The following is a 16160-nucleotide window of genomic DNA, read 5'->3' on the forward strand; positions in this document are numbered from 1 at the left end:
AGAAAACTCTCAGATTTCATTATAAAGATCTTCATTTGTGTTCCTGAAGATGAATTAAGTCGTACGGGTTTGGAACGACATGAGGGAGAGTAAGCAGTGACAGAGATTTCATTTTTGTGTGAACTAACCCGTAATACTACACCATTCAATGACATGCTAGAGAATTGTGTGCATTCAACCATTTTTCGAGGGTCTTTTTCTGTTCCGGCGCGACAGTGACCCAAAGTGAGGTCTATATGAAAATGATTTACTGACTCCGGTGTCAGAGTAAACCTTTGGGATGAATTGGAGCCGTCTAAATATCACGAGCAATATTTTCGAATAAAGCAGCATTTCCATCCTATGTGTATTGAGGAAACAAAATCCTCACTTCTGAGAAACTGATGGACAAAATAAAAATGGAAATGAAAGCTGCGTCCACTGGGGAAGTCATTGTGACTCCTTTACTAAATATAATAAATTACTTCAAATTGATTTAGAAATGTTTAGAGGAAAACAAATCAGCCTATCCTTTAGGGTTATTGTAAAAATTTCATTATTGAGTTCTTATGCATATGCATAATCACTGAACGTTTACACTGAACGTCTCAGCTTTCTTTAATCTTACTATACATTTTATATTTAAAACTTGCTAACTTTTATTCAATAAGACGTGCATAGCTATTAATTTTCATTATTGGATGAACTAACCCTTTAAAATTGATCTCACAAAGAAATGTCAGGATATCTTTTTAACTTTTTAAGATTTTATATTTCTTTGATTGTCAATAATACAAAAAATTAAATTAAATAATAATTATGAAATATAAACATTTTATTTATTTATTTATTTTGGGGTCATTTCTTGCTAAGTTTTGTAAGAATCACCCTTTCACATCTTTAATTCAGCTGCTAATATGTTTTTGCAGTCTCACAGTGTGTTCTGTACAGTCAGGCGTCTGTACCTCGGTTATGATGAGCCGGCTGGCCATGCGCAGGCGAGTCTTGGGGCCGAAGTGGTTGGTGACCATCACACGCAGACCCGCCTCAGGGAAACGGTAATTCGTCGGACTGGCGTTGATGATTTCATCAACCATTACCACTGAACCTCGGCTGTAGATCTTACTGGACTTGACTTGAGAAAGCCAATCAAATATATATATAAAAAAACACATTATGACTGATATTCTTTCTTGATATTCTTGATTCTTGTTTCAGCTCTTATATGAAACATTTCCTCTGCTATCTCTCAGATGTTTGCATCAGACAAAGAGTGTGCAGACTATAGTTCATGCAGAAAGGTTTAGTAAGACTAAACAGACAGGCAGGGTTAAAGGTGAAGAACTGATGCCAGAAACAGATGGAGGGAGTGAGGATACGGGAGTGATAGTTACTGTACCTCTCAGAAGCAGAAAGAGGAAAAAGTGCTGAGATCTCAAGAGCTGGAAAAACAAACGCCTCTCGAATCTGCTTTAATACTGAAGCAGGAGAGCTTTCCTCTCGCAAAGACCACAGACACATTCAGCTTTTCAGAGCATGTACAATAAATAAAGTCTCAGACCAAGATGTCCAAGAAATCTATATGTAAAATACACCAAACAATGTCATTTTTGTTTTCATGTTGCTTTCATATGTTGACATTTTCTTGATATTTAACAACCTAAACTAACCTTGTCAAAACAGGTCAAGGATCTGATATAAAAAAAAAAAAATCTGAATCTGACTGGCAAAAAAAAAAAAAAAAAAAAAAAAATGTTGGTTGCTTTTTTAAAATGAATAATAATAGCTTTTTAATAAGAATTATATTTCTTCATTATGCAATATATCTATCTATCTATCTATCTATCTATCTATCTATCTATCTATCTATATGAAAATAATTACATACATTTTTAGAATTTAATATATAATTGAAAATTGAAAATGTGCAAAAATAAATTTTAAAATGTAATTCAGTAATTGAAAACATTAATCAAGTCACTATGTATGAACAGCATTTTTAAAAAAAATAAAATTTAAAAAAATCTTTATTTTTAGATGTCTGTAGCATAACTGACTGTATTTAGAACTGGACATTTTTAAAAGAAATTCAAGTAAAGACACTAGGCGCGTTTCCATTACAGATTTGCGCAAAACTTTTGCGATTTTTTTCTAAATGTCGACAAAAAACTATTGCGAAATGACTGTGTTTCCATTAACCGATGTTATGCGACTAAAACTTCATTTTTTCCTCTCGCAATAAGTAAAATCATTCCATATATCATGGCAATGGACGTTGGTAGGTTTATGAACTATATCCCAGCCACTGCACTGGCCATTATTATTAATGGAAGGAGATGTATGTGTGTTTTCCAAGCATTAATGGTAAGGAACGATCCTTATTATACTTGTGAGCGGCACATATGAGGTGTTTCTGGGTGTTTCTCACTCATTTCTGCTCCGAGGTCTTGATTGTGGCATTTATTTGATGTTTAGAATCCATTATTCCTGTAATTCTTCTGTCTATTATGAATTTATTAAAGAACTCTGTCTCGTCTTCTGTCCAAACACACCGCGTCATCTACGTCAGGTGACCTGGAAATGTGCAACAACTGTTTCCATTGCAGTTTTGCGAAATATTTCTTTTTCGAATTGCCTGAAAAACCTCCTCATGCGAGCGTAAAAACTTTTTTGCCATAAATGTGAGTTATTAAAGCCTGTCTGTCTGTTTAGTCTTACCTGGACCCAGCAGCGGGACAGACGGATCATCCCATTTACAGTCTAAACTGTGTTTACCGTCCTCCAGTTCACTGCCGGCCGCTGCGTTTCCATTGGCAACATTCTTATCGCTCCGTCTTGTGAAAAACTTCTGCAAGCTGGAATTAAATCTAATAGAGACACAGATCCAAAACAAAAGAGGCTTGATTAGGAGCATCCACAGGTTATATAACAACATGAGAGTGTTCTTCCTGAGTGCCAACACCGCTCTGGTATGACCAGAATTAAAAACATTATGATAATTAACCACTTCACTGATTACAAATTGTTATCATTATTTTTTATATTCGATACACTACCAAAGTTTGGGGTCGGTAAGATTGTTTCTGGAAGAAGTCTCTTCTGCTCACCGAGGCTGTTTTTATTTGTAAAAAAAACAAAACAAAAAAACAGTGCAAAACAGAAATACTGTGAAATACTATTTGAATATGTTTTAAAATGTAATTTATTCCAAAGCGGAATTTTCAGCATCATTACTCCAGTCTTCAGTGTCACATGATCCTTCAGAAATCATTCTAATATGATGATTTGCTGTTCAAGAAACATTTATGATTATTATCAATGTTAAAAACAGTAGTGCCGCTTCGGTAACACTTTATAATAACTGCACGCTATTAATCATTAGTTAAGCATTAGTAAACACTTAATTCATCATTTATAAAGCATTAATAGACATTAATAAGCAGTTTATAAATATGGCTATAAATGCTTTATTCTTGATTTATAAGCATATCTATAATGTGTTTAATAATAGTATTTTCATAATTTATTAATGATCAATTTATCATTTTTAAATGAAGTATTGCATTATTTACAAACCAGTAATTTAGGTGTTTACAGTGAGATCACTTAGAAAGTGTGAGTAAATGTAGTAGATTCAGGGAGTTATAAAGCATTTAGTAGTGGTCAGTTCACTATTTTATCTAAACCTATCTAAAGTGAGGACTAGTTATGCCTTGTAAAGCATTTAAAGGAGATTTAAAGACTCAGTTATCTTCTAAACAGAAAAAGGAAACAAACACACACACTGATACAGAACATAGAAATATTTAACAGCCTTTAAATCTCCTTTGTAAACGCTTTATAAGGCATAACTAGTCCTCACTTTAGATGAGCTCACACAAATAGTTCACTGACCACTACTAAATGCTTTATAACTCCCTGAATTAACCATGAATTACAGTAGAAATACATGTTAATAAAGCATTTATTAACACACTAAGTAACTACTATATGTCTGAATAATAATATGTATTTAAACTGTTTATTAATCATTTACTTATGAACCACTGACAACTCCTAAACAACTGGTTTGTAAATAATGCAATACTTCATTTAGAAATGATAAATAGATCATTAATAAAGTATGAAAATACAATTATTAAACACATTATAGATATGCTTATAAATCAAGAATAAAGCATTTATAGCTGTATTTATATTAATGTCTATTAATGCTTTATAAATGATGAATTAACTGTTTACTAATGCTTAACTAATGATTAATAGCGTGCAGTTATTATAAGGTGTTACCGAAATGTAAAACTTTAGTAGAAATAAATAAATGTTTTACTATCACTTTTGAATAATTTAATGTGTCCTTCCTGGAGTAAAAAAAAAGAAAAAAAAAGAAAAGACTGACCCCAAGACTTTTAAACATAAATCACAATATTTTGTTTTAGTCCTAATTTTGAACTTCACTCTATTCTGCAAGTGTGTGTGTGTGTGTGTGTGTGTGTGTGTGTGTGTGTGTGTGTGTGTGTGTGTGTGTGTGTGTGTGTGTGTGTGTGTGTGTGTGTGTGTGTGTGTGTGTGTGTGTGTGTGTGTGTGTGTGTGTGTGTGTGTGTGTGTGTGTGTGTGTGTGTGTGTGTGTGTGTGTGTGTGTATGATATGCCTGTAAAGAATACTCACTTCATGATGAGGATATATACAACGTACATGAGCACCAGCACCAGACTCTCCCACCTAAAACACACAAGACAGATTTATACAATCAAAACCAGACGTCACATCAGTTGAAAATACAAAAATCAGAAAAGAGAGGAAAACGAAAAGTGACTCACCACACAATCTTTCCATCATAGATGAACTGATTGAATTCAAACAAAAAGATAATCAGTGCAGTTACAGTCTCGTTCCAAAAAGCTAAATGTAATATTCAATATCAAAAAATTATTAGATACTTTAGTGAAGATATTCCTACGGAGGAAGTTACTGTATGATGATTCAAATCACAAAATGGCCTTAAACAATTACTAAATAAACTGCTAAAGAGATCGCATGCTTCAGAGAAAAGCACAGCAACGTCTTCATTTACAGTTACGATTCACAGTAAAGTGAATGTGTGTTTAAGTCTCTAATAATTTGCATTTGGGAACGCTACACACGCCCAACCCTATTCCCAAATTCTTAATGAGAATTGTTTAGAAATCTGCTGTTGTCAACAAAGAGAAGCGTTAAAGGAACACTCCACCGTTTTTTGAAATAGGGCTTATTCACCTTCTTTCCTACATTTAGATAGGTGGGCAAATGCATTTTTGTCTCAGTGCATGCATTGTTTTAGTTTGACAGGGTCGGCGCTAGCTTAGCTTAGCATAATGAATGGAATCCTTTGTTGCCAGCTAGCATGTCCTGAGTAAAAGTGATATATAAAAAAAAAAAACCCCACCTAATTACTTCTTGTGGCCTGCGTATTCACAACAAGTACAAATAGCGATGCAGATTAACACTAGGCGATTTCCTATGCAGATATTGACTTGGGACTATATTAGGGGGAAGCACAGGTGAAGCACTGCTACTTGGGCGCAGAGATATCATGCCCAAGTAGCAGTGCTTCGCCCTAATATAGTCCTTAATATATAAGTCAATATCTGCCTAGGAAATCGCCTAGTGTTAATCTGCATCACTATTTGTACTTGTTGTGAATACGCAGGCCACAAGAAGTAATTAGGTGGGTTTTTAAAAAAATTTATATCACTTTTACTCAGGACATGCTAGCTGGCAACAAAGGATTCCATTCATTGTGCTAAGCTAAGCTAGCACAGACCCTGTCAAACTAAAACAATGCATGCACTGAGACAAAAATGCATTTGCCCACCTACCTAAATGTGGGAAAGAAAGTGAATAAGCCCTATTTAAAAAAACGGTGGAGTGTTCCTTTAAGGCAGGGAACGGCAACTGGCGGCCCGTGGGCCAAAACTGGCCCGCCAGCAATATTTTCTGGCCCGCCAGATTATTTTGGTAGTCCTAAATGCTGCACAAAACTCTTCCACTACTTGAGAAAAGCCGTAGTCGATTTCACTGCCGCATAGCCTACTGTGTGAAACACCCATAGGGAATCATGCGGCGCGGGATTACATTTTAAAGTATAACTGTGCGTTCACACCGGACGCGAATAGCGCGTCAAATTCGCGCCTGCCGCGTCTAGTTATACGCTTGACCACTTTGTGTCCATTCGCGCGTCAAAAGACGTTAGTGGTCAGAACTCTGGTGTACTTTGGACGGAGCGGGCGGTCTGACTGACAATAGCCCACTCGCACTCCCGACATCTTTTGACAGCGTATCCGCACTTAATTCTGACCGCCTGTAGCCTACACCTATCTCTGAGGAGCTGTTTGGTACTGAAACCATTGTCAGTCAACAACATTCTTTTTTTGTAAGGATGTTTGAAGTAGTTCGGCAGAAAATAGCCTACTTCATTTGTCAGTTGGGCAATATGATTTTCGTTTATGTTGCTTAGAAATTTGAGTGATAGGCTTTGTCCTATTTAATTTATGTTATTTATATTTCTTTTTTTTTTTCTGTGGCATTTTTTTTTTCTGCTGACAGTACAATGTTAAAATAGCCTACTATTTATATTGACACGAACACAATTTTAGCATTTATAATTATTATAGGCTACTTAATCTCCTTCTTTCCGTTAGAGACATTTGAATGTGAGATTATGGAAACGAGATCTAAATTTTGTGGACCCGTCAGGTCGGGAAATAAAGCGGGTGAACACCGAGTATATTTTAAGCGGTTGCTGAATAGAACCTTGTGGGAGCGGGGCTGAGCGGGACTGAAAAAAAAACAGTCCCGCGCAGACCTCCTTAAACCTTAGGTGTGTATGTGTGTGTCCCCGAATAAATAATTATTTTAAAAAAAGGCATTAAGTTCAAAAGTCGGACTGTACGGAATGAGGCATGATTGCTATTCACACCTTTATTAAAATGGCTGTAATCTGTTACAACAATAGTAGCCTACTTGATCTGTTTAAAATGATTTCCTTGATATATGCATAAGGTGTTAAATTAAAAATTAAAAATCAAAATGAAAATTTGTCTAATCCAGTAATTCATTTTTCTATTTTTGATCTGAGCACAATCAGAAAATCAGAAAACCCGTCCTTATTCGTTTTTTTCATTTCAGTTCAGGAAATAAATAATGGAAAAACAAGTCGTTTTTCATCTTTTTATTTTTGGTTTTAATTTGGAAAAAAAAGATTGAATGAATGATCCACGGACGGTGACGGACACATCATATTCCACAATTATAGGCCTATATAAGAGTATTTAATTTGTATCCATAGGCCTACTCCGTGTAGCTGGCCCGCCATCTACTGGCTAAAAAAAATATTGGCCCGCGGCCAAAATTACTTGCCGACCCCTGCTTTAAGGTCTCCCTGCAGGTTTCCGCCAAAATAATGGTTCAATGTTTGAACGCAAAGTAATTAAGACGACCTAATTGTAATTTTACTGTTGTTCTGTAAAATAAAAAAATGCTAATAATAATTATTGTTAATAATATCAATAATAACAACAATTCTATTAATACTTTTATTACAACATATATTGTATAATATATATATATATATGTAGAGTTCAGATGCAAAAGTGCCATCTGAAATTTTCTTCTAGAATGATCATTTTTATCAAGCTTGTATATTTAAATTCAGTAATTTCACTTAAATGACAATTAATAGGTAATTTTCATTGCCATTTAAGTGAAATTACTGAACTCCTTCTAGAAGAAAATTTCAGATGGCACTTAGAGGCTTTTGCATCTGAATTCTTCATATATATATATATATATATATATATATATTAGTGCTGTCAGTTAAACGCGTTATTAACGGCGTTAACGCAACCCCATTTTACGGCCCCATTTTAATTTTAGCACGAGATTAACATTCTTTTTGGCCTAGCAAACTTTGTCGTTTTTTTTCACATGCTGTTGCAACAACTAGTAACGTTAGAAAAACTACAACACCACACCGGATCTAGCTAGACCGGAAACAAAATAACAAGGCACGCCACACACACTTGTTTGGGCTTGCGAGCCGGCCGAAGAGTAGAAGGCTAACGTTACGTTTTGAGTGGATGGCGAGCGCGAGACGCCGAAATGGATGCCAATAAGATTCTGAATGGAAAGTTTACTTTCCACGTTCCATTGACAAGACCAAAGTGATCTGTGTGTTTTGTCGTTGTGAACTGAGCGATCATCGCAGCGCGTCCAGTCTGAAACACCACTGGATGGCCAAGCACACACACACAGCTGATGCGAATTCTCAGATGCGATTATTTGCTCCAAGTATGAATGACTTCTCCAAGTGAGAATGTTCGTGTGAAATTGAACACTACAGTATATGCCAATGTTGTTTTCAATAAAAAAACATTTGCACAAAGCAAGCCGATCCACTTTTCCATGTTGATAAGAGCATTAAAATGAGAAGAAATAATGGGACAAAAATAAATCAAGGGACATTTAGAATAGATAAAAATTAGCGATTAATTGCGATTAATTGCGAGTTAACTATGACATTAATGTGATTAATCGCGATTAAATATTTTAATCGTTTGACAGCATTAATATATATATATATATCTTATTATTATTATTATTATTATTATTTTTACATTATGTATAAAAAAAATGTAAATTGTATGTATTGTTGCAATAGTAATCTATTAAATTAAACATTTATAAATCATAATAACTTCCCATTGGGTCAGATTTATTTCTCTTTTTTTTTGTCTTTATCTAATCACATGCCTGAAGTCTGCATTACAGGATGATGTTGTTACAGTGTGTTTCATCTGAGACTCACCACAATCAGAGCAACTACAGACAATATGTAGAAGAAAGAATCACGGAAAACCGCCCACCAGGTTAGTAAGACCACCTACAGACATCAACACACACTACTGTTAAATCAATACATGAACACACAAAGCTAGAGAATAATGAACAGTGTGCACTGAATATGACCTGCGATTTACAGAAAGAAAAAAACAAAACAACAATGTTAAACAATATGAAATGATACATGGTTCAATATATAAATGCCACAAGACATGCTGTTATTATCTCAGAAAACAAATGCAATTTTAATCATATTTTTGTATGAAAACCTTTTGGAGATCCAATAAGATAATAAATATGAGCCATGAAAAATCTAAGTTAAATAAAACATTTTTAAAAATGCAGTTGATCTTAAGAGAGAGAAAAAATCCTTCTGGAAATAGAAGGTCAGGTTGAGTGCATTATTTAATGAGATACATTATTCAACGCAGCACATTTTGGCAAATGCATTGAACCTGAGCAAAAAAAAAAAGAAACAAAGTTTAAGATCAAGATCCCTCAATTGCTCTTTCAAACACTTTCATAAAAGAACCATCATCTTATCAAGAACCATTTTATGGTTTTTGAGGTTCTTTAAGTCTATTCTTCATCAGTGTTTTGGTGCTGAGTTCTTTAATGCATCCTTATGTAGATGGTTTTCTTATTTTGAAATATTTTGAAATATTGCTGACTTTACAGCTGTTGGAGAAGAAGCACACACACACACACACACACACACACACACCTGCCCGGCAAAAATCCCACAAACTCCTATGATGCAGAGGATATTGAAGACGGCAGAACCGACGATGGTTCCGACTCCAACATCGCCGTGAGTGATGAAGACCCCTGAAAACACAAACGTTTAAAAGTTTAACCTTTCACAGTTCAGGGGTTTGATCAAATCTGAACAAAAATAATCTCTGGAGGAACACTGCAAAGAATGACGTTCTTCCTTTCCAGGACAAATAATAACAATTCTTAAAAGAAGACAGATTCACTTGACAAGCAAAGTTATTTTTTTTCAAGAAAGTCTTGTTTTCTGTAAAGTTCTGCAAAGTTTCAAAGCACAAAGTCCCTCCAGCGGGAGTTCTTCTCTATATCAGTGTCAGTGTTTCTGAACTCCTGAAACGCCTCCATTGTAGTCTTGAGTTTCTTCCGGGAACAAACACGTCACAATATTCCTCATTTAAATAATTAATACGCAGAATAAAGGGGCGGTGCCTGGTTGAGTTAGTTAGTAGAGTGTTAAACTGGTGGTTATGGTAAGGGGCGGGACATTTCCCAAACACACTCAAAGCGCTCGACCAATCACAACACACTGATCCAGCCGACCAATCAGAGCACAGTGTGCTTATCAGAAGGAGGAGCTTCAGAGAGACAGGAACTAAACAGAGCGTTACTAGCTATGTTTCCATCAACCTGTTTTTATGAGCATATTGAAGTATCGCATCAGAAACGAGTGATGGAAATGCCAAATAAAAAAATAAAAAATCCCTTAATTCGCAAAAGTTTTATGCTCGCTTGAGGTGGTTTTTGCCTTGTGCAAAAAACAGTTAATGCAAATAATGGGAGATGGAAACGCATTTGCCAAATAAATTCTGACGTAGTGCACATTAAACCCATGTGACTGACCGGCTGTTTCCTCATGATGGGAATTCCGGCACTTTTTAGGGAACCGAACCGGATCATTTGGCTCAGCTCAGTAATAAGAGTATAGGCTCGCGTGTGTTACTCATCCTGTTTTCTATATTAAAGGGGAACTTGGCAACTCTAGCCATTTCTTCGCTGATTTTCACTTTTGTTGTCGCATGTTTTCTCAACAAGCTCCCCCTACTTGCGGCACCCTCCTCCCCCTTTCTACCGCTGCTCATGTGCATTTGTTATTATCGAAGCCGACCAACTTCATCGCGTTGAGCTATGTCTACCGAGGTGGGTAGTACATAATGTATGTATTCTGTGTTTATGTCCAATTGCTGTAAAGCAGTTTGTGTTTCTCACTCGTTTTCGCTTCTCACAAGACTTCCTATTTCCAACTTATCAGGACGTTAGACCCCATGTTGCAAGGTTGGTTTTCCGCCTGGGAACGCTGGGGGAAGCGGGGAAAGTCACCATTTTCACCAGAACAGGTTATTTAACCATCCAAATGATTTCTGATTTGATTAAGTTTAAATAGTTGCCAAGTTCCCCTTTAAGGATGATCTTTTCGTCATCCCTATTTGACCATACGCACTCCATGGAAACTTTGAAAAGATTCCCTTCATGTTTGGATGGAAACCCAGCTACTGACAGACTGGGAAGAGACAAGCTGCAACAATGGAGAAAATGGGGGAAATTATGTTTTTTGAACATTCAAACATGAAAACCTGTTCTAGTAGAGCCTAAAAACAAAATCAAGACTCTGTAAAGAGCTTTGTAATAGATAACCAAAAAACAAATTTAATTCAAAGGGAAGACAAGATTTTTTTTCTGACCCCAATGACTCATTTTTTCTTTTTCTTCTTTTAAGCAAAAACTCATTTAATTTTGATACAGTTTCAGAAAACAAGATATAAATGGTCAGGTAAATTTATCTTGATTGAAGAATGTTTAGATATTTGTACTGGAAAACAAGACAAAAACACTGAGGAATAAAACACTTTTTGCAGTGAACAATGTGTGATGATTGTGACTTTACCGATAACAGATGCGAAGAGTTCTGGCGCTGAGCTCCCCGCCGCCATGAACGTGGCACCAGCCACATCCTCGCTCAGATTCAGCTTCTGCACAACACAAGAACAGCAGACGCTTCACATCCAGCAAAGCCTTTGGCACAAACCCCACCCAAAACTGGAGCAGTGTGTTTTATGAGCTTCTGAAAGCCTCCAAGTGGGTCAGAGGAAGAACAGTGCGGATTCTGCTCTCATTGTACCGCGGTATTACTCAGATGAAAGGGGAATTCATTGGGATCGTTTCTGTGGGATTTGAACAATCCTACCTCGCAGATTTTCTCAAGAGACATCACAAAGTAGTCGTCGCACACGATCGCCAGGGCCAGGAACATGTAGAGAGCCTGTGGGAAGACAACAGATCATCTCTGGTCAGACTAAGAGATTTCTTTAACATCTCACTTATTTCTCCAAGATAACAATTAGATCAATTCTGGGTAACACTTTATTTTACAGTGTCCTTGTTACATAATTATGTTACATGTACTTACCATAGTAATAATAGTAAACTATGCATAATTACATGCAACTAACCCTCAACCAAATCCTAATCCTACCCTAACCCTATAGTAAGTACATGTAGTTGCTTAATTTTACTCAGTACTTAAATATATAATTACACTGTAACAATGACACCTTAAAATAACGTGTAACTAAATTCTGCTGTGAAAAAGACAGACTCTTCTAGAGCTTCAGAAGAGATTGCAAAGAGGTCTTATAAACTGAGCTCAGATTTGACAAATCAAAGGTAATTTCTCATCAAATTCTCCTGGTCTGAAAGATCAGAGCTATGCCGTCAACATTCATTTTATACTTCTGTAATTTTCTGAGCTAAAACAGACTCTTTGCAAGTATGTGAATGCTAATGCTATTAAACTATGCAAGCTCAATTTTGTGCGTAAGGGTCAAACTTTAATGCAATTCATTACATCTCCATTGAATCATTTAGCAGATGCTTTTATTCAAAGCAAGTTAAAAATGAGGAACATCACAAGCAATGCTAAGTTTAAGCTATGAATGTTTTTACAAACTAAATCCAGAAGAATTTTATAAAACTGAGACAAACTAAATCCAGAAGAACTGCGGGAACATCTCCGAGACGCTTGAAGAAACCTTCCTGCAAAGCTACAGGACTGTGAAAAGTACTGGCACTCGTGTTAAAATGCTGTAAAGTGAGAATGCTTTCAAAAATAAAATCACAAATTGAATTTATTTATGATTTAACTTCTAAATAATTAATATGCCTAACACTTTTGCACAGTACTGTATATATATATATATACACAGACCCTTTCCAAAAAATTTGAATATCATGGAAAAGTTTATTTATTTCAATAATTCCATTCAAAACGTTAAACTTCCATAGATTATAGATTCAGGGCCCACAACTTAAACGATTTCAAGTATTTAGTTGTTTATTTGTACATCATTTGGGCTTCCAGCTCATAAAACACATGAAAACAGGATTTCAAAAAATTTGAATATTACATGAAATCACACAGTAATACCATGGTCATTGAACCAGGTTTTGGTTATTTTGGCAGTGTGGGCAGGTGCAAATCCTGCTGGAAAATGAAGGAAGCATGAAGTGCAGCACAGTGGACCAACACCAGCCGATGACATGGCTCCCCAAACCAACACAGACTGTGGAAACTTCACACTGGACTTCAAGCATCTTGGATTGTGTGCCTCTCTATTCTTCCTCCAGACTCTGGGTGCAAAATTTGCTCTCATCAGAAAAGAGGACATTGGTCCACTGTGCTTTATTAAATCCAGAGTCAACGCAGCCGTCTACCAGGACATTTCCAGAGCACTTCATGCTTCCTTCATTTTCCAGCAAGATTTGCACCTGCCCACACTGCCAAAAGAACCAAAACCTGGTTCAATGACCATGGTATTACTGTGTAATTAGTGTGTGATTTCATGTAATATTCAAAAAAAAATTAAATCCTGTTTTCATGGGTTTTATGAGCTGGAAGCCCAAATTATGTACAAATAAACAACTAAATACTTGAAATCGTTTAAGTTGTGGGCCCTGAATCTATAATCTATGGAAGTTTAACGTTTTGAATGGAATTATGGAAATAAATAAACTTTTCCATGATATTCAAATTTTTTGGAAAGGGTCTATATATATATAGCTAACTAACGAAATGTGAACACTGGATAATGTTCCTGAGGTAAATGCAACATTAAATGGATACTTCAGGATTTAGCATTAAGCTTTGTATTAGTAGAAAACCTGTAGTATTTTCGAATTACCGTGCTTCCCACCCTCATATCCCCCTGAGATGAGAGATTTCTGTATTTTTTGTCTGGAAAAAATCCTCCGATGACGCAAAAATCGTCATTTTGCGTCATCTGAGGATTTTTTCCAGACAAAAAATACAGAAATCTCTCATAAAGACTACAGCCAGTAGGAGGGGCTGTCCCGCATGTTTTCAGCCCGCCCATAGAGGGATCTCACTCACAGAATGTACACATAGTATCAGCCGTCTTTCTTTGGAAGCTAAGCTAACAGGCTCTTGTTCTGTGGAGAAAGCTGAGTATTAGGAGAAAGCTGAGTAGTAGGGGTTACCATCCTCTTTTTCCCGGACATGTCCGGCCGTTGAGATCGTCCAAAATGTTGTTCTCCCGCGCCCCTCAGCCTCGTCCTGCTCGCCACAGTAAACATAATGAATGGCGACTGTAGAACGCAAAAGCCGAATCCCGGACATTTTGGGCGATCTCGAAATCCCGGGCAAACTCGTCACGGAGACTCACTAGTAGCCTAGCCTTGTTGTTTTCAACTGCGCTCTCTAACCGGTAGGCGTGGCTTGGGAGTGGCCTCCTAGGGCAGCGAAGCAAGTGCATTCTGGGAGTTGTTGTCTTTCATCCACATAAGCCCCCCCAAAAAATTCTGGCTTTTCTCAGTCTAGAAAGCTCCAAATTCAAAAATAATTTCACATTTCTTCTACATAAATGACCTATTTTAAATACACATTCATCTTTCCAGAGGTGAAGTATCCCTTTAAGTGACACATTGTCCACAAGCTGTTTTATTGACATTTTTCTCGGTTGAAACTTGAAACTGATCAAGCGATTACATGAGACATGTTTTATTTCAGTGAGCTGTACTGCATCTTTCAACATACCTTCTGATATCCATGCATGTTTTTCGAGATAAAACTTGTATTAAAGTGGAAGAAAAGACTCCGCTTGAACTGAGGCGCTACAGCGATCTGTCACGTGACGTCACATTTAAGAGCGTCGAAACGCCATTTATTGTTTGAATGTCGTGATAAAATGGACAGAATTGGAAAGCTGGTGGGCCTACTTTGTTTCTTATGGGAAGTAACAAAGCACAAAGTTCGCCTCTTAGCGATTATTGCATGCGATTAATAGTGTAGCGAACCCTTTAACTTGATTCACAGAGTCAAATAGTTTTAACCAGCTTCTATTTTTAACTGTTAATGCGTTATTGTCGCGTTAACTTTCCCTAAATTCAACACAAGAGATATTTTCATCACACAGTTGCTGCAGTCTGGACGCGTTTTTCCGCACACTTTTGATTGACAAAATATAATAGTGAAAATAATTGCTTTTATCGGCAGATATGATTGGCCGATACATCGGTGCATCTCTACTAATAACAAGAAGCCTGTGTCACGCTTGCAATTCTGAACGTCAACTATTGACCCAATGTGTTTATTTTCATGTCTGTGAAATAGAGAACCATATGAGAGCAAACCTCTGAGCCATGAAAGCTTCCTCTGAGAGGCACACACAACTGTTCTGCTGTTTATCATCTCTGTCAGGCCTTTCCTCCACTGAACCCGTTTCTCCTCCTGTGAATGCACAATGTGTCCTTGCGCTCCAGGCCTGACTGCTGCACACCTCTGGATCACATCTGGATTCACTGCAAACCCTTTCCTCATCGAGCTTAATGAGCCGCCCACCCAATAAAAGCTTCTGTTTATCCACATTTTGAAGCCAAAGTTAATGCAAGCAAATACCATGATGACCTTCAGACAGCATAATAGCATGGGTCGTATCCGTTATAACGGTTATTTAGACTAAAACACAGTTTACTTTTTCCACCTCTATAATCAAACGTGCTGTTTTTAACGGGACAAAAGTGATGTCCAGGCTAGGGAAATTGGTATCTTTACCCTATATTCAAATATATATATTCTTGATTATTAAAATCTTAATTATTTTATATATATATATATATATATATATATATAAAATAATTAAGATTTTGTGAGTATATTGTGTAGTTGTGCTCGTAGTCAGTTGTTTTCTTTTGTGATAATGCAGATTGTCCAATTTTTGGCCAGGCTGCATGTCCAACAAAAAAACTAAAACAAAAAATGAATGCATGCATGCAAAAACAAGAGAGAACCAACAAAATATGAATAACTGATTATGTTGTATCAATGCTTTTTTTTAATATATAATAAAGCCTGTAGTTTGTGGGTTTTTTTGGCCAAATAATTTTGTCAGAGAAATATTTAAACCAAGTTTAGTGTTTTGTTCTTCCCTCATCTTTAAAATATTTTTAAGAAAATATAAAATATATTTTGATGGTTTAATTGAACTTCTGAATCAGAAGTTAATTGAATCACTTTT

General features: G+C 36.3%; 1 protein-coding gene across 3 annotated transcripts in view; it reads right to left on the reverse strand.

Moving 5' to 3' along the window:
* slc24a4b (solute carrier family 24 member 4b) overlaps positions 1-16160 on the reverse strand; it is a 48150-nt gene that overhangs the window by 8706 nt on the left and 23284 nt on the right. For all 3 annotated transcript variants that reach the window (XR_014200172.1, XR_014200173.1, XM_082147213.1), the window contains exons 4-11: positions 11816-11890; positions 11516-11600; positions 9584-9687; positions 8825-8899; positions 4800-4825; positions 4648-4701; positions 2755-2846; positions 945-1114 (exon numbers count right to left, since the gene is read on the reverse strand). Coding sequence is in view for 1 of the 3 variants with exons in the window: in XM_082147213.1 (XP_082003339.1) it covers positions 945-1114; positions 2755-2846; positions 4648-4701; positions 4800-4825; positions 8825-8899; positions 9584-9687; positions 11516-11600; positions 11816-11890 (681 nt within the window). In the remaining 2 variants the exon portion in view is untranslated. The remainder of the gene's footprint in view (positions 1-944; positions 1115-2754; positions 2847-4647; positions 4702-4799; positions 4826-8824; positions 8900-9583; positions 9688-11515; positions 11601-11815; positions 11891-16160) is intronic.

This window comes from Leuciscus leuciscus, assembly GCF_965113295.1.
Source record: "Leuciscus leuciscus genome assembly, chromosome: 19".
NCBI lineage: Eukaryota > Metazoa > Chordata > Actinopteri > Cypriniformes > Leuciscidae > Leuciscus > Leuciscus leuciscus.